Source organism: Nansenia antarctica (genome assembly GCF_963989245.1).
Source record: "Nansenia antarctica genome assembly, chromosome: 10".
NCBI lineage: Eukaryota > Metazoa > Chordata > Actinopteri > Argentiniformes > Microstomatidae > Nansenia > Nansenia antarctica.
Window position 1 is genome coordinate 6,444,898 of NC_137680.1, and position 19,270 is coordinate 6,464,167.

Below are 19,270 nucleotides of genomic sequence, written 5' to 3' on the forward strand. Positions count from 1 at the left end.
GAGGGACAACAGGACAAAGGAGGCCAAGCATAGTCTGAACCAGAAGATTCATGTTCATCTTCGAGAAAGGACATTCACAGACGGAATCACAGAGGTAGCAACGACACAGTAAACCCCTTTCTGTAATAATCCCCCAATCCCCATCTTTTATGATGGCATTCCATCCATAGAATTATGGTTCCATGATCACCTCAGTCTCTCTCATTCCTCAGGTGTTTCATCCTGGTATGTGGCGACAGAGATGGCACTGTACGGGTTTAACACCATCTGGACACAGCGCACCATAGTGCCCAGCAGGAAGAGGCAGAGAAGACAGAAGAAGAAGAGGGCCAAACCCAGGTCGACGTCCACCTCCATCCTGGCAGGTGGGAGAATCGGTGGATCCATTTATGGCCAACACGGAGGGAGAGTCCTGTGATCTCTGCTGCAGGGTTCTTCTCACACGTAAGTCCTCTCTCACCTCTTCACTTTGCTCGTGTCTGTCCAGTTGTCCCACAAACCTTTGTAATGTATTCCTAATAACAAGTCTTCATGCTGTTTGTGATTTTCCTCTGGTTGGTCCCTTCAGTCCTCTTTGGAAATTCCAGTTAGAATCAGTTTAGCAGTTTTGCTGTTTCAATTTGGGTGAGCAAGCTCACACTTGCTGTGCTTTTTCACCAGTCTTTTTCTCTTTCCCTCATTAATGACATCCTCTTTCCCTGTGTGTGCCGATCCCACCCCTTCAGGGGGATGGACAGACTGACGGACACACAAGCAACCACAGTTGGCACCCGTGTCTACCCATGAATAGTTAAAGAGAGGTTTGGTAACGATCAGGCCGTTTCTGAGATTAGAACACCCATGCAGGACTTTGTGCTGAGCTCTTCAGGAGAGGCCTCAACACCTTAGCAGGGTGGCGCACACACACACACCAGACACCTACATGCTACACCGGGGAGGAAGACAGTGAAGCAGTGTATCGGGTTCACAGATTACAACTGAAAATTCAATGAGAACCTAATTATTGTGTGTGTGTGTGTGTGTGTGTGTTCATGGTAGCTGTGAGTTTGCTCTGGTGTCTGTTCACTAGGACCTTCACTGCAACTTCACCTGTGGTCAGTGGATATTACATTACCTAAGCCACAGGTGGGGGAGCCTTGTGTACATGTGTCATCGCCATGCCTACGTAAGAGGGAATAGATGAGTGACCTAGTGAAAAGGATGAGCTCAAATAGGGTTGACGCAATATCTAGTATATCAATATCTATGTCAGACCAGTAGGGTGGGAAGTAAGCTGGTAAGCAGATTGGTTTGACCTGGTTGGGTTCTGCCTCTGTGTTCCGTAATAAACACAACAAGTAAAAAAAGAAGAAAAAAAACAGTCAACAAGCAACAGTCGTTCGTATAGTAGTGTAAGTGATTTTGTAATGAATGAATGAATGCTAAAGGACAAATGAAAGGTAGAGGGGGGGAGAAAGAGGATATGATGCCTTGGTGGCAATACACTTGAGAGGGGGAGTGAAAACTGATCCTTACCAAAAAGATGTAGATTGCTTGTGTACTCTGATGCCACACACACAAGTTGAGGGGAAATCGACTCTATGCAAATAAACAGATCATCCTGGTTAAGGTGGAGAGAGAATGAGAGAGACGAGGACAGAGAGAGAGAGAGAAGACAAATAATTTCAGTAAGTGCACGATTGTCAAAGTCACCTGAGTAACAGAACATGAGCGTTGACCATGTCATAAAGTGGCCGACCCAGGTGTAAACCCAACAGGGTGAAGCTGAGAAAGAGTAAACCTATCTTCCACCTATTACCAGTGTTCACTCCATCTGTTTTCCTCCTCGAGGCTGCAAACAAGAGGAGGAGAGGGTGGAAACCGATCCGAGGAGATGACCACAAGATCCCCGTGTCTTCATTCCCTAATAGACGAAGAAGGGAAGGAAAACAGATACCGTACAACCCAATCAAGGCAGAGTTGGCTTTTGTTTATTTGCCAATTGAGTAACACAGACCTCTCGTTAAATGCGGAAGTGAATAGGTGGATGATAGATGGCTAGATGGGTGGATCAAAGTAACTAAATACAGCGGTGACACTGCGTTATGGCCAGATTGTTACCTAAGCTCTGATCAGTGAGATTCATTGACTGCAATCAGTAGAGAGACTTTTATAGTTCAGAGACTATGGTTCAATAGGACTCAACTTACAATGGTACTTTCCCAGTAATGGGAGCATGTCAACTTACTTAGTCATTATTCAGTCACCACATTTCCATGAACTAATATGAGAAATCATACCCCCCTACCTACCCCAGGATAAAAATATAATTTCCTCTCATGGTGTCATGACAATATAACAATTTAATACAAAAACCAAACATTTCTCTTTCTCTTGTTTAACATTTCATATACATATATATTCATATATTTGTGTATCTATGTGTGATATATAAACTGCAGTTCACATCATTGTAAAAACCTGGACACGGAACAACCAAAGTGGTTTAAAACAACAACAAGACAACACAGTCACCAAAATACCGCTATTTTCAAAATGAAAACAGGAAACTATTGACACATGAGTTTACATATATTTTACATACATGTTTAGGCATGTGTTTGACCGAGCCAGTTATGCTCACAGACATGCATACATTATCAGACAAACTGAATTAAAAAGATTGAATGAAAACACAATTTTACGCTTAAAAATGTAATTTGGGAACCTGGAACACTCATAGCCCTCTCCTACCCAATCTCTCTGTCCGAGTTTGGGGACGTACTACGACGCATTACAAAATGACATGTCACAAAAAGCTAATGTTGGTGGCATTGGCTAAATGGCCAAGAAAACAAATCCTAAATGTAGATGGCAGTCTTCCCTGGCCCATGGAGGAAAATATTCAAGTACATTTGCATTTGTAATTGAGGGGAATAGGGTCTTTTAGCAAAACAAATGTCATCGTTTTTATAGTGCATAGTTTGGCATGTATAAACATTTTGATTGATTACGATGAGCTCATACTAACCCAATCCTGTGCAATATGTTTCTTGAATACCAAAACTACAAATAAACACAATATTTAACTGAACTATTGGTAATGTCATTTGGGCTATCTAGATATTTCTTCCCAAATATTTATCCAGTAGGGTGCAAGATTACAGAATTAAAGAGAAAAATATGACAGGTATGATTCAGTGTTGAATGACAAATCATGTTGGCTCTATGCATTCTATTTCTATCCTGTATAAGTCCCAAATAAAATCAGTAATAAAAATACAGGGCATGGCCAACCAATCACAAATGGGTAATGGAGAGGGCTACAAATGGGAAGAGCAAACCATAAGCCCAATAATAAAAGTATCAGTTGGGAAAACGTCAATCATCATAATAACTATTTCCTGTGTCTTTCCATATTAAAATAACAATAATCAAGATAAAAACATTAAGAATGGCTACAATAGACAACAATAAAGAATGGCTTTAAAAGTACATAATTCCTGCTTGTTAATTATTGCTTTGATTTCTTTTTCATTTTTCATTTTTTTTTTACAAAACACATGTTTTGTTGACTGAGTAGAAAAAAAAACCCATGCAGGGTAAATTGAGGAGGAAGAGGGTGCTGAGTAACCCTGGGCAACAGAGGAAGAGGAAGGAATCAAAGCTAATGAGGAACCCTGGGATAGTTGTTGTGCATTCAAGTTGAGATAGATACTGTATACAAACTCATCCATTAAACATATACAGTATATAAACTACTAGTTATATACTTTGTATATGGATACATTTCAACAGACGCACTCAAAAACGTATACCCACTATTACGTTTTCTCTCTCTTCTCAAACATAACTATTCATCCAAATATCACAATCTCTCTGCATCTCCTCTGAAATAACCAGAACACCATAGGTGACATCATAAAATGCATAAACGGTGTAACAGTGTTACTCTTATAAATGTGTCCGAAGATTGTTAAAACGCTTTTTAAAAGCAGCGGTGTGTGTGTGAGAAGTGTTTTTTGTTGAACATACATAATTAGCAACATGCTGGGGTTTTTCTAAAGCTAAAATAGTGTGCAGGAGTTAAACACTGGGTTTATTCACGGAGAGCAGCTCAGAACTAGAAAATCACCAAAGCTGTATAGTCACCTGGGTTGCCTGAGAGTTCATCTGAATGAAGGAGCAATGCTCTAAACCAGTGCAGATAAGCAGAGACATCAGAATATTGAAAGGCAGTGTTTGTGTGTGTGTGTGTGTGTGTTTACATTTCCCTGTGAGAGCGTGTGTGTGCGCATTAACTGGTGATGCTACCACCTCTAGTGATTGTGCGTTTGTGCGTTGCATCTCTACAACAAATCCATTGGTTGCTGAGCTTTGGGCAGTGCTAGCTACAAATGTGTTATTTTCCGTCCGTTCGCCTGACAATCGTCATATATCCTGTCCCTCTCTCCCCTCCTCTGACTCTGTTCTCTGTTTGACAATCATGTGTTCATTCATCTGCATATCCTTGACTTTCCACTCTTTCTTTCCAATCCCTCCGTCTTTCCCCCGGCTTGTGGGCAGTGCGATCTAACCCCTAGACATCACATGGGGATCGAGTGCTGCACTCAGGAGCAGTGAGGGGGAGATTACTAAAGAGTAGAAAAGAGCTCAACGTGAGAAAGGGGGAGAGAGAGTAAGAGAGGGGGAGAGAGAGAGAGAGAGAGAGAGAGAGAGAGGTGGGCAGAGAACTCTTGGCTGCGTCACTCATTGAAAGGAGGGTAGATAGGAATCTCAAAGTCATCGTTGTTGAAGTTGGCCGGCTGATCCAGCAGAGAGAGTACATCCTAAAAGGAGAGAGAGGGGGAGGGAGGGGAGGGTTATAGACAAATGGCAAAAGCCAGAGATGTATCTCCTCCGTATGGACACGGCAGGACTCCTTCCCTCGCTTCTCATTTGTACGGAGAAGTGAGGGAACATATAACAAAGGAGTAAGCATCCCTTTGTTGGGATTAGGAGGGTAGAAAGGGATCTTGTCTTTGAGGCACAGTGTTTGTGTTTCCACATCTAATTGAATAAGTCTTTGTGGCATGAGATAGTGTGTGAGTGTGTGTGTGTGTGTGTGTGTGTGTGTGTGTGTGTACTACAGGGCCTGTGATCTTTAGACCAGATAATGACAGACACTAGGATGATAGATCTATTACTAGATTAATCATAAGCCTGAGGAGGTATGTGCTCCAGGTAAAGTTGGGGATCTGTGTGTGTGTGTGTGTGTGTGTGTGTGTGGTTATCTGTGTGTATGTAACAGGGTTAGATTTGGCCACTACACACAGCAGAAAGGCACAACTACAGTATGAGGAAGAGCAAGAGAGAACGGTGGTGAGGTACAGAGGGGTTTGGACCACAGAGTTAGAACCACTAGAGGGTGCATTCTAGACAGTGAGACTTTGAGTCTGTGTAAATCAAACGTTGGTGATACACTGCCACCTCCTGTACTGGAGTCAGTGTAGCGTCAACTTAGCGCCAGTGTCTCATGTCAGTCATATATTTGCAACAGCAGATGGTGCCATGCCCCCCCCCTGTAAGCCATTTACAATCTATAGATAAACCTAATAGAAGAAGAGGACCACACATTGAGCCGATTGGCTGAAGCCTTCCCAGCTCATAAGGAGGAGGTCATGCCTCACGGACACTCAGACTCTTGACTTACTGGGAACATGTCTGGCTGGTTATTCTGGGCGTGAGGGTGTTGCTCCGCATTGCTCTGGGAGTGCTGCTGGCCCTGCCACTGGGGCCACACTGCCTCTGCTGCCCGGGAGGGGAACTGCGCTCCAGACTGAGAGCCAGCTGGGAGAGACAGAACACAGAGGGCTGATGAGAGGGGGGCAGACACAGAAACACAGTCATGTTTTTACTTGTTTTTACATACACACACACACACACACACACACACACACACACACACACCATAGCCGTTGGTGTTGAGGCTGACACGTGCATTGATGGGGGGGTAGTTTGCTCCGATAGTTTGGGTGGGGGCAGCACCGGTGGGCATTGCCCCAAATGAGGATGACGAGCCCCCTCCAAAACCCCCCATGGCAAACTGCGGTGACAGTGTCTTCCCTGCCTGTGGAGCCACCTGCTGGTCAGGAAAGAAACAACAGACAAACCAAATTACCAAGATATCTTGACAAGTTTGACTGACTTCTATCTTTTGTTAATTTCTCTGTGCTCTACATTGGACCAACGCATTCATCAGACACAATAAAATGTCTTACTTTGGGATCAATAAATCATAATTGATTTAATTGATTAGTTAATGTTAACACTAAACTGTGTCTTATGGTGTGGAACAGTCACTCCAAACATACAAGTAGCCAAACAACACTAACATCTCTAACCAGATATCGACCATGAGTCACCATTGAGTCCCTCCCTCCTGCTGCTGTAGAGTAGCTAACCTGGTTGTTGAAGGGTGCTCTGGCCCCTGCCCCTGCGCCGGGCCAACCCCCCACCGCTCCCCCCTGCACCCCTCCCTGGAGGGGGCTGATGGTGCTGGGGGGGGCGGCCGAGGGGCAGGAGGGGGGAACGCCGTTCTGCCGGGACATCTGAGCCAGCATCTGCCCTGCGGAGTGGGATGGCTGGACCATCTGAGGGGCCATCCCCACTGGCCTGGGAACAGTTACAAACAGACTTGAGTCAAGTCAGCTTCAAGTCACATACAAATGAGCTTAGATCACTGGCCGACCTCTGAATATGGTCCATCTGTATGACATTCATGACAAGATTCAGTCTATTTGACTTCTCATTCACAGACACAGACAGACACAGACACACACACGTGAGACGCACACAGTGACACAGACACAGACACAGACACACACACACACACACACCTGTAGGCGTCGTTAGGGCGGGCAGCAGTATAGTTGCTCTGAGGGTAGATCTGTACACCAGGGGCAGAGGTGGAGGGCAGCACCTTGGCCTGGCCTTGGTCTGGGGGTGGATAGAGGGGGGGGTAGAGCTCTGCTTTCTCCATGCTCTTACTGTGGTCCAGCCCAGCAGCAGTCACCGCTTGAACAGGCATCTGAGAAAGACAATGGTCATTGACTGTCAATGGTCAACATGCACAACGTTATTCCATCGATAACATCAATGGCAGACAATGGCTGTTAGGATTGTTAACCCCCCCCTTATTGTGTCAGGCCCTAATCAGAGGAGGAAGTGCACACACACACGACATCCTGCTATTGTGTTCTGTACAATGACCAGTCCGCTCTCTCTGTTGATCACAGCTCTGATACGGATCCTTCTAGATGCCAGGTGCAAAATACCTAATCACTGCATAGAACTTGCAGTTTCTTAAGTGTTACACACATAAGCATGGACATGCACATGCACACGCACACGCGCACACACACCTGTGGGAGAGTGACCTGTCCTGCTTCGTACAGACCCTCCCTCCCTCCTCCTCCTCCTCCCTCCAACTCTGCCTGCTGCTGCTGCTGCAGTTGCCTAGAGACAGCGTGAGTAGGGGAGGGAGAGAGAGAGAGAGAGAGAGAGAGAGAGAGAGAGAGAGAGAGAGAGAGAGAGAGAGAGAGAAAAGAATGACACGGTGGAGGAAAGAGTTAAAAGTTAGCACTGTCAACAGCATGATTCCTTTCTTCAAGACCCGACACCGTTGCCCAGGAAACCAAAAACACCTGCCGAACGACATCACCCACCACCAGTCACCATGGCAGCCAGGAGGAAAAGAAGGGAGGAGGAGAGGAGTTTAACATATCAGGGTAGGGTGGAGGGGGGAGGCTGTTGTTGTTATACACGTCAAAGTTATGCTGGATGAACTGGGCTGTGTCCCAATACTCTAGAACAGCCTCCTTGCCATCATGACCCCAGATAGGCGGTTGGGCTGAACATAGGCTTCCCATTGAGACACAGTTCTACTGTCACAGCTCTAGGGGGGGGGGGGGGGGGCAGAGGGGGAGGGAGGGGAAATCAACAATAGTGAGAGTGAGAGAGAGAGAGAGAGAGAGAAAGAATGCCAGAATTAACTACAGAGATGGAGAATTAACTACAAATAAGAGAGGGACAGAAAGGGCAGTGTAGTCTCCAGTGAAGCAGCAGCCCCTGCTCTCCCATGCTTGGACACGTGGTCCGGTCTGGTCTGGTCTGGTCTGGTCTAGTCTGGTCTCACCTGGCCGCCACCTGCCCCGGGCTGAGGGCAACCATGGGGCAGTTAGGGCTGCTCTGCCCCAGAGAGGGGGGCAAGGGCACCCCCGGGGATGAGAGAGGGGTGAGGGGATCCTGAGATGAGGTTCTACTGCCCCGCAAAAACAGCGGGAGGGGGGGGACGATGGAGGAGGATGAGAGGAAGGGGGGCAGAGAGAGAGACTGGTGAGATCATTATGTGTTATGTGAAGGGGAGGGGAGGGAGTGCAGTAGGGGGTTTAGGGGTTCAGGTGGGTACAAACACTAACACAACAGGACCTTCCTCACTGATACACGGTACAATATCACATTGTCTAGGATGGTAGTCTGAACAAATAACAGATGGGTAAAACAGAGCAATCCAGTCAATACTGTATATTCAGTTGGGCTGTGTGCGTGTGTCTACCTGTGCGTGAGTGTATGTGTGCATGCGACTGACGTCAGTTTCGGTGCAGATGGCATGTATGTGTGTATGTGTGTGTGTGTGTGTGTGTGTGTGTGTGTGTGTGTGTGTGTGTGCGACTTACTTGACATTTGCATTGGTGCAGATGATGTACTCGATCTCCTCTGAGAAGGGGTTCTGGAAGGTGAAGGAGCTGGTTCTCATCCAGATCCACTCCCGGGATTGAGAGCGGAACCGGAACATCACGGACAGAACCTGACCCTTTAGTTTCACCACCTGCTGAAAGCTGTCTCTCAGTAAGCTCTGGTCCTCGGGGTGGGCCAGTTCCAGAATGTTCTTACCCAGCAGATCCTGACACACACACACACACACACACACACACAAAAACATGGAGACTTACAGCTGTCATAGACATAGAAAACAAGTCTAGTGGCCCACAGTGGCCCATTCTGTGCTGGTCCCCCATCCCAGTGACTGAGCCCTGAAGCTGGGTTAGGTCACCAAATGGAGCCCCAGGCTTTGAGGCCTACCTGTGGCTGGTAGCCGACGGTAGCCATGCAGCGGTGGTCTACGAAGGTGAAGATGCCCTGGCAGTTGTGGCGCGAAATGAACTCCACCGGAATACTGATGCTGTTGATGTCTGTGTCGCTCGAGCAACAGGTCACCTGGGGAACGACCAGGGGAAGACGTTGTGTGTGAGGCGTATGTATGTAGAAGTACAAAACACAGCAGTCTAGTCGTGCTTAGATTTGAATGAGTGAAAAAGAATATGTACACAGACTACACACACAGACGCGCGCGCACAGACAGTCTTTTTACCTGAAGTCTGCCTATGGCGACTAGACAGTAGCGACTCCCCTGAGTGTTATCTGGATCTTCATCTGTTAGAGACACTCCTGATAAGACACACACACACACACACACACACACACACGTCTAAACTTGCAGCAGTGAGAAGTACAGCAGTGAGAAGTACATCAGATATGACTTGTTTTGCAATCAGACATCTTAGGTTCTAGAACACACAAGGCCCCCCCATCTTCAAACACTGAGTCCACAGGCTGTACCTAGTTTGTTTCCTGGCAACATTCTACTCACAGTGGAGATACAGCAGATGTTGTAATGTGTAGCAGTGTGTGTGTACACTACAACCAAACGGTTGTGTCTGAGCCTCAACATCAAACATCAACATTCATTCAACCCCATCGCATCAATCATCAGTCACCTGCAGGGGGCCAGGACTTGATGTATCCAGTGCAGTGGACCACCACATACTGGGGCTCCCCCTCCTTGGCTGGGCCCAGGCCATTCCTACAGGGAAGGGGGGGGGGGGGGGGGTTAGACCCCCAGTTAAGATCAAGCTCACTTAAACTATTTGGCTTATAAATGCCGACATCTGGTCAGCTAGTTGAAAGGGTCAGCCGATATCAATCAACATACAGTTTTCCTATTGATGATGAAAAATGGTGGTTACACACACACACACACACACACACACACACACACACACACACACACACACACACACACACACACACCTGTTCCTGCTCCTGAGGATACTGAGTCTGTTCATAGACATGGGCTCCACTGGACACGAGCCACACCTGCAAACACACACACACACACACACACACAGAAGCACAGTGAGATAGACAGCATACACAAAGACACTACAACCTGCAAACACACACACACACACACACACACACACACACACACACACACAGAAGCACAGTGAGATAGACAGCATACACAAAGACACTACAACCTGCAAACACACACACACAGAAGCATTAGTGAGATACACAGCATTACACAAAGACACTACAACCTGCATGGAAAGGATTGATGTTTTTTCCATTCACACATGACAGACAAACACACAGACACAAACAGGTGCGCACACACACACACACACACACACACGCAAATGATCAAAACTTGGCTCACATTGATTCATGTCAAAATGCACAAAAACGACCACTGAAATGCTGAATTCAGGAGGAACGCTTTCACTTTCGCTTTTAACAACAATCTTGTTGGCGATCAAAGAAAGTTACTCTATCATTACCAAATATATCGTTTAATTTGCCTTGAAATGTTTACATAGTGGCGCCGGCAAATTCACAACATGGTGCAGCGCCACTCTTTGGGGGGAGAGACACAGACACACACACACACACACACACACACACACACACACACACTCTTCCTCTCTTTCTGTCTCTCTTTCTCTTTCTCTCTATCTATGCTGGGTTGGATTTCAGCAGAACACCTTTCGATTCAAACAGGGATTTTACATTGAGGCAATATCACTTAATTGTATGACACTTCAGCCGGACGGACGGACGGACGGAGACAGACAGAGAGAGACACACACACGCACACACACACACACACACACACACACACACCTCATCCGGCAGATGAAGGATCGGCGGGCTCCCATACACATCCTGACGGAGGACTGCTGCCCCTCCTTCTTTACTGTTCCTGTCTTCAGGTCTAACATCCTCCCTGAGAGAGAGAGAGAGAGAGAGAGAGAGAGAGAGAGAGAGAGAGAGAGAGAGAGAGAGAGAGAGAGAGAGAGAGAGAGAGAGAGAGAGACAGACAGACAAACAGGTATTGTTACACAATCCGTGTGTGTGAGTGTGTGTGTGTGTGACCTGGGTCCTTGAGGTTCCAGCGTTTCTCTCATAGTTTGTCTATGTCCTCTATGTGTCTGCGTGTGTCTCTCACCTGTGTTATTATTCTCAGCGGTGGAGAGCTGCTCCCTCAGTTTGTCTGTGTCGTCTGGATGGAGCTGGTCGTAGATGGAGGAGCCCAGCCACTCGGACTGGGACTGGTTGAGAACGGGAGTGATGGAGTCCGACACGTAGACCACCCGTCCACTCTCACACGACACCACAAACAGAAACCCGTCGGCTGCCTCGAGGATCAGGTGCTTCAGCTCCTACAGGAAGAGCAGAAAAAAAAAGGCAGTTAGCCGGACACTTAGCTCACACGAAAAGAGCACAAAAGGAGAGGGTCCATCCATCTCTCCCTTCCTTCCTGCCTCTTTCCTCCAAGTACCTGGTCAGTAAGGAAGGACGGTTTGTAGGTCCCGTCGGAGCTGGTGTTGCCGCTCCCTCTGAGAGACTTCATATGAGACACGGCCATGCGCAGGATGGTCAGCTTGTCCGGTTTCCGCGCCAACGCGCTGCAGGTGGGCACCATGTCCGACAGTTCGGTGATGTAAGCCGTCATCTTGTTCCTCCGCCGCCGCTCGATCTCACTGTGGTTCTCCCTAGAGCGAGGAACACGAGGGAGGAGAGGAATGGAGGAAGACAAGAGGATAGAATTAAAGAGAAGTGAGGGGAAAGAAAAATATGGATGGCACAAAACGACAAAGTGTTGTCAATGATCCATCAAAAAGATACATGGTGGCCCATTTTGACAGTGAAGAAATGCTGACCAAATGTAACCAAAAACAACAGTGTAACATCTCCACAATGTTGCTGGCTAGTCTGTCTTTATTTGGACCTTATCTGCCCCTTCATCCAACAACCTGGACAACCACAGACACAGGACTCAAAGCCAGTATGGAGGGAGAGGGAGAGGGAGGGGGAGAGAGAGAGAGAGAGAGAGATTCCAGGGCAGGCCTACGCTCTCTCTGACACCTTCCTACCTGGCAAAGCGCTCCTTGTCATTGCCACCTCCTGTGTCGTCGTCACACCTGAGCAGAGACAGAGAGGACGTGACTTAACAGGACTTGAGGCAGAGCTGTCATCATCAAAACAGCCACACAAGTATAATGTGGAGGGACCAGACAACACTGCCTAATCCACACAGTGTGTAATTGATTCCTATGCAAACCAGAGACCCGCTATAAACAAAAGCTATTCATTCTGAAATCACGAATCATTAACTATTATCCTTGCACTCAGATGGACTCAATTCAACCTGTTGAAGACATTTTTGCCTTAAACACATCAAAACGTTTTTTATTGCTTTGTCATTATGGGGTTTTGTGTGTCAATATTTGTTACGAAGCCACTGTATGTATGTATATATATATATATATAGAGAGAGAGAGAGAGAGAGAGAGAGAGAAAGAGAGAGAGAGAGAGAGAGAGAGAGAGAGAAAGAAAGAGAGAGAGAGAGAGAGGTGTCTTATTATTCGCACACACTTGATCAATGCAGCTATGCACATGCAGTAGTAAAACCAAAGTTGAGATACACTCTACAACTGTGCTCTGTCAGCATTAGTGGCAAAGGTGTGTCCGCACTTTTTAATCCTCACTGTTGCATGTAACTGGCTGAGCAAACAATGAGTGCTGTTGATGAAATGTAACTTAGCAGCCAATGTAAAACAGGATTGTTCTCACTGTCACAACAACAATTTTCTGCCCAGCCTTTATACTCCCGACGAGGAGCTTTCATCTCACCCCGTCAGAGATAGGACTCACGATGAGGAGTGTATTAAAAAAAACAAAAAACATAGTAGGGCAGGGACTCCTGATAAGGAATGTATCGACATATCATTGAGAGGGAAGAGTGTCTCTCTTGACTTGAAGCTCCCAACAAAAGAGATGTTCTTAATTCTGCACATTGTATGGGTGCTCTACCACCTCGAGAGAGGCGTTTCACAACTCTTGATTTATTGGTGTAGCGACACCGTGTCATGTTCCATGTCACCATGTCATGTTTCAAAGCATCTCATGAGTGTTTCATACATCCTAAAACATGTCTCAAACCCACACAAAATGTGTTTCAGCACTTTATCTATGGGCAAACACCAGGAAAGAAAAAGGTGGTGTGTTTCAAGATGATTGGCATCTTTGTTGTCACCAGTTTGTGGGTTTTGCAAAACAGTTTCTTTTAATAGTGCCGGGAAACTCATCATTCCTACCTGAAGAGTTTGCTTCCATCGTCGTCGTCATCATCATCAAAGTCTGGCCTGTGAGGCAGAGAAGAGAACCCGTCATGTTTCTGCCATCACAACTTTAATTGGGAACAAACACACACACACACACACACACACACACACACACACACTCTCTCTCTCTGTACTCACGCAGCTCGTCTCTTATTGGTCCCTTTCGGTACAACAGCCCCTGGTGTCCCCCCATCTCCCAAACCCAGATCATCATCAGGTAAATCTGCCACACACACACACACACACACACACACACACACAGACACAGACAGACAGACACACACACACACACACACACACACACACACACACACACACAGAGACACAGACACACAGACACAGACACACAGACACACACACACACACACACACACACACACACACACAAAGAGAGAAACACAATGCACAACGTTATCTACTATCAATGGCAGTAGATGCAAGGATCTGCTTGTCTTGTGTGGTTGGATGGATGGAAGACAGACTAGCTAATATAGTGAATAGCACCAACACTGGTTCTTAAGTGCTAACTTGGATTGGCAGGAGGCAGACTTTGAATTCCAACCCAGCAATAACACACCTGATTCAACTGGCTTCCCCTAGCAATTATACATTGATTTACCATCTGAATCAGGTGTGTTACTAATGGGCTGGAACGAAAAGCTGCACATTCTCATCCAAACTAGTTCTCCAGGGGGACCAAGGCTGATGACAACATGTGCCTAGTGAGGAATGACACCTCTGGTTTGGTTTAGCCACCTGGCTACTCTGCTAACAGGGGGTAGAGCTAGCTAGCTAGCTTAGCTAACTTACTAGTAAGTAAACTGACCCAAGCAAGCAGCTCTTAGCTTAGCTAACTAACCTGGGTGACGAAACATGACTTATTTTATTGTTTTAGGCATTGTCAGAAACATGTAATAGTGTTAGCTACCTTAGCTATAACACTGAATACACGTAGCCTTCTAACTTCACCACCAGTCTAGCTTAGCTGACTAAATAAATAAAGAAGTAACAGTGACACTTAGTAGTTTAGTCTCAAGCTAGTTTAGGTTAGCTTAGATAGATAGCCAGCCCAGTCAGCTAGCCATCAAACACAGATCAAGCTAGCCACAGCTAAGTTAAGATAGAAGGGGGTTAACCACAAATATATGGTATAAAAACAACAGAACAGATGCAGACCTGTGTTGATTCTAGCTCAGCCAGTGTCTTGGCTAATACTATTTTATGCAACAAGCTAGCCTGCTAGTTAGCTTAGCTACTCCTCCCCAGCTAGCTGGCTAATGTCATCGCACGCAATCGTGTTGGAGAAAGTGACAAGATTCCCTCAGAAGGAATGTGTCCATGGCCATTTTGACAGCTGTTTGACAACGTTTTAAGTGTATCCTAAAAGCTTGACAACTTTCTCTGTTACCTGGGTTTGAAGAGTCCATGTCCAGGGTTGAATAACCAAAACAAACAAAACAAAAACAACTTCAGCTGCTGAAGAGAAAAAAAATCCTCCTTATTTCCTTGCAGATTTAATCTTATCTAATTGACATTGATATCAGCCAAATAAAGAGGCGATGTCATGACTAAGTTGACCGTCACTCAAAGAAGTAAAATAAGATAGAGGGAAGAGATATGTGATCTTTTTCTTTCTGTCCCCTTTTCCTGTTTTTCTGTCCCCCCCCCTGGTTTAAAAGCCCTCTGTGATCCAAGATGGCGTTCTTAGGGGCAGCAAGTCAGACTAGCTTGGCTACACGGTGATTGCGTGAGACTTGGCAGCCCTGACTGTTTCTATTCAATACCTCACTAGTTAGATACAAGTGACGTACAATAAAGGGCAACCCCCAAGCCTGGTTTGATCAAAACTTGGTCCAATAATACACCAGTTTGGGGTGTGTGAGTTTGAAGTTTAGTTTGGCAAACCATGGGCCTTATATGACCAGAAGGCCCATCATTGACTTATAAATTATATGAGATTTTTAGAGTTGGTGATAGATCATCACAGATCATGTGAATATAACTCAAGATATAACTTCAATGTATATAGTAAAAACAAGTTGATCAAAACACAATCTGTTCATATAAGTCGTCTCTATTGCAGGATATGACATGGACAAAGAGACAGGGATGTTCTCCTCTTATCAAAAGGGGTACAACAGAGTTTAGATGGGGCAACTTCACTGTACATGAAACTAGATAATCCCACCCAAATAGATTTTATGGAGAACCGCTCACTGTCACTAGAGACAGGGACTCTCCCATAAACTGTTGTAATATATTGTAGTCACCTGGTAGACAGTATGGTTAATAATGACATGATAATTAAACATCTTTCTGTGTGTGTGACAGGCAGAGTTCAAACTGTGGTCTCCGACGCTCCCAAGGGTCTATTCCAAGAGGACATGCTGCTCAAGGTCTGAGGGCAGCAAACCAAACAAAAACAAACGTTGGAGAATGCAGGGTGTGCGGTCGTGATTCAATGATCATTGTTTTTTTTTATTATTCATAATAATACTTAAGCATCATAACACACAAAAATAAAAAATAACACTGTAATTAGGACACTGTTGTTTTTTTTCTGGAAGCGACGTGGAAAGAGGAAGAAAAGAGGTTGGTCAAGGAAGGTTAGTAAAAAAGAACAGGGGATGGAATGGGAATGAGCATGAAAGTTGGTGAGTGGAGGAGAGGGAGTGGTTAAAAAGAGGAGAGGAGGAAAAGATGTATGATTAGAATGGAAGAGAGAGAGAGAGAGAGAGAGAAAGGGGAAAGTGGTAGGTGACAATCGGGTCAGATAGCATGAAGTAGAGGACACGGTAACGCCTTAGAGAGAAGAGATGGATGTGGTTGAAAGGAGCAAAATAAGGTAGAAAGGTGAGAGCATCCCATACATTACAGATAAGGCACTTAACGTACAACAACGCCAAATTTGAAGGCATAACGACAAAAATACAACATTTGCATTGTTCCATGTATTCTTCATACTTCTGATAACTGAGTGATTGAGTCGCTAAAAAAAAGAAAATCCATATTCAAGATATTAAATATATATATATTTTTTGAAATGTTAAAACCCTTTTGAGATTTTTTTGTTTTTCTGAAATAATCAAACATGAAACATAACTGTAAACCCGTTTCTCCTCGGAATCATACCTCAAATCACTCTAAAAAACAGAATAACACTTAAAACCTCACCCAGGATAAACCCAGGCTAGTATGGCCTATATCTAATATCCGTCCTAAAATAGCCATGGCCAAATTTAACCTGACCCATTCCAGTCTCCTGAGAAGATATCTTCTGTTCTGACAGACAAATCCATCTGCTGTGAGTTCTGAATGGATATCCATCATGACGACAGCATCAATGTGGTTTGGGATTCTACTTGATTACGTTGCTTAGATATGGGTTGCACCAGGCTAAACCAGACTGGTGTTCAACTCTGCATTGGGTTTAATAAACTATGAAAGTGTTTGCGTTAAGATGGTAGTTAGCCCCTGTTAACCAATATCCCTGGTAAAAAATCTATTTTTGTTGAGCGTTCAGGGTTGCAAACATTTACATTCTCTCTGGTTTATATCATGCATCGTACCAAACTGGAATGAGACCAAAACTGGTCTAGACTGGAAAACAGTTTAAAGATTATAAAACAATAATTGACGATCTATATGGGTTCCTGACTGTCTGGTATGTAGTTGGTGGTTTTGGACCTTTTTAATTTAAAAATACTACAATTTATAACAAAAACTATTATTGAAATAAAGCAGAAAACGCTCTCGACCAAAACAACTGACATAGGACATACATTAAAGCACATACAGTTATGCACAATGAGGGCAAAAAAACATAACAATAATAAAACAAGAGTAAAATAAAAAAACGGTTTTGTAGCATTTTCTTTACATCATCAGAGGAACGTGTCTACAGACAAGAGTGTAGGATACATGGCACATCAACAGGAAGAACGCGTAGAAATAATCAGAATGTCATTTATAATCTAAATACAGCATAAGCCTCTATTCAAGCCCCAGCCAATTCAGGAGTGAATAGAAAATTCAATAGAGAAATTCAATTGGCAGTATATGGATGTGGATATTTTGAATCATAAGTTAACATTTCAATTCATTGCCAGAACTGACTGAATTGACATGGAATTGACCCCCGACCCTGATGATTCACTCGGTCCACTGCCAGAGAGGAAGAGCACCGTGCAGTCCCACTGCATTCGTTTTAGATGCTATTAGGCATCACACACACATACACACAGCCAACGGCTTCACAGGAGCAAAGCTAAAACACATACAATAATTGCATAGAACGACAGAATCAGGGGAAATTAATGCCCGGTCTCTGTGTCTTGATTCAGTCTCAATGTCTCTCTTTTTTTCCTGTCTTTCTTTTCTTTCATAGGGTGTGGAGACAAGGACACAAAGGCACATGGGACTTAACAGTCTGATATTAGGAAGAGTGAAAAGATCTGAACTGAAAGAAAAGTTGTGTGGCTGTAGGCTCACAAGTACAGTAAGGAGAAGCTAGTAGAAGCAGCATCACTCTCTCTCCCCTTCTCTTCTCTGTCGCCCCCTCTTGTCCATTCTGAATGATCTTTCCTCCCCCTTCAAACCTCCTAATTTCCTTTTACTCACTTTAAAGGTACAATCTGTAATTCAAACAACAAAGCGGGCTAACTGCCACTTTTTTGGTAAACAGCTGAGCGATGGGGCTGGAGAAATAGAAGCACTCTTAGGTTCATAATTTCAACAGCTATGGATACAAGGATGGTGAGTCCATGAGATCGAAATGATAATCGTAACCATGTTTTGATGTTATACCGTTTTTTGTTTACTATTGCATTGTTTACAAACAAAGTAAAACAATGTCATATTTTGGGTTCTGATGCGGTAAGACAGATGAATTAAGCTCATGAGGCATGTATAAGTTATATTCTTTAAGAATCAATGGCTATATATCATTAATTTAAAACAAAAAAAACTAACTTGGTGTACCAATTACAGATTGCCCCTTTAAGAGGGCAAACCATTAGAGGGACTGACATCAAACTGACGTCTCCAATGCTATTCCTAAGATGAGTTACTCGTTTGTGTGTGTTTGTGTGTAGGTGTAGAAAACCATGATGACAGGTCCATTCCAGTTCATGTAGTGTTTCCAAATCTGTGTGTGTGTGTGTGTGTGTGTGTGTGTGTTAGACAGTGTCTGGGAAAAACACCTGCAGTTCTCGTCCTTAAGGAATGCCTTTCCCTCTCCCTCGTCCACTTTCCTTCTCCCTCCCTACCTCCCTCATCCCCTCTCTCTCTCTCTCCCTCCTATGAGTGAGGGATGTATGTGAGTCCTTAACATACTCTTCCATTCTGCCACTGGTTTTTTCATCACTCCGTCTTGCTGTGGTTGTTATTGTGGGCTGTATGACCGTTCTGCACCGGCCCGTTTTTCGTCACCTCTTTTTTCTCCTCCTCCTCTTCGCCAGACTCATCAGTCTCTTCTTTGTCACTTCTCTCATCCTCCACTTTTTCCTGAGGGAGAAAAAAAAAGGGAGGGGGGGGGGGGTGAGAGAGAGAGAGAGAGGGAGGGAGGGAGGGAGGGAGGGAGGGAGGGAGGGAGGGGTATGTGTTTAGAAACAAGTTAATATGTTTTTCATCTAAGAAACTGGACTACAGCCAAAACCAGAGCTCTGGCCTTCATCAACTGAGGTGTGTAACAAGCACATCCTCGTACAGAGAGCATGTGACACGTGTGTGTGTGTGTGTGTGAGAACCTACGTTGATGGTGAGGAAGCGGATGGCCATTC

General features: G+C 45.0%; 2 protein-coding genes across 4 annotated transcripts in view; both read right to left on the minus strand.

Annotated features, from left to right (window-relative positions):
- Positions 1-2,333: 2,333 nt before the first annotated feature.
- arnt (aryl hydrocarbon receptor nuclear translocator) lies at positions 2,334-15,138 on the minus strand. 3 transcript variants are annotated; one of them, XM_080540790.1, is made up of 18 exons: positions 14,899-15,138; positions 13,629-13,713; positions 13,464-13,511; positions 12,240-12,287; positions 11,645-11,858; positions 11,312-11,525; positions 10,987-11,089; positions 10,111-10,176; positions 9,798-9,883; positions 9,392-9,468; positions 9,103-9,237; positions 8,697-8,923; positions 7,383-7,476; positions 6,858-7,048; positions 6,423-6,633; positions 5,929-6,100; positions 5,672-5,808; positions 2,334-4,808 (listed from the first exon to the last, which is right to left on the minus strand). In XM_080540790.1, the coding sequence occupies exons 1-18, from the start codon at positions 14,915-14,917 to the stop codon at positions 4,725-4,727; spliced, it is 2,211 nt and encodes a 736-aa protein (XP_080396916.1). In that variant the 5' UTR covers positions 14,918-15,138; the 3' UTR covers positions 2,334-4,724. The 3 variants fall into 3 exon arrangements, with proteins under 3 accessions (XP_080396916.1, XP_080396915.1, XP_080396917.1); XM_080540789.1 differs by having other exon boundaries at positions 5,929-6,103; XM_080540791.1 differs by lacking the exon at positions 12,240-12,287 and having other exon boundaries at positions 5,929-6,103.
- Positions 15,139-15,943: 805 nt separating this feature from the next.
- cers2b (ceramide synthase 2b) overlaps positions 15,944-19,270 on the minus strand; it is a 20,331-nt gene continuing 17,004 nt past the window's right edge. The window contains exons 10-11 of the mRNA XM_080540574.1: positions 19,242-19,269; positions 15,944-18,995 (exon numbers count right to left, since the gene is read on the minus strand). Of these exons, the coding sequence (XP_080396700.1) occupies positions 18,852-18,995; positions 19,242-19,269 (172 nt within the window). The 3' untranslated portion in view covers positions 15,944-18,851. The remainder of the gene's footprint in view (positions 18,996-19,241; position 19,270) is intronic.

What these genes read in the sequence shown, in the direction of transcription:
- arnt (XM_080540789.1), bottom strand. An exon ending in CGTCCTTCCTTACTGACCAG is followed by an intron (nt 11,526 to 11,644) that starts GTACTTGGAGGA and finishes CTCTTCCTGTAG; the next exon opens with GAGCTGAAGCACCTGATCCT. An exon ending in GAGCACCCTTCAACAACCAG is followed by an intron (nt 6,104 to 6,422) that starts GTTAGCTACTCT and finishes TTTCCTGACCAG; the next exon opens with CAGGTGGCTCCACAGGCAGG.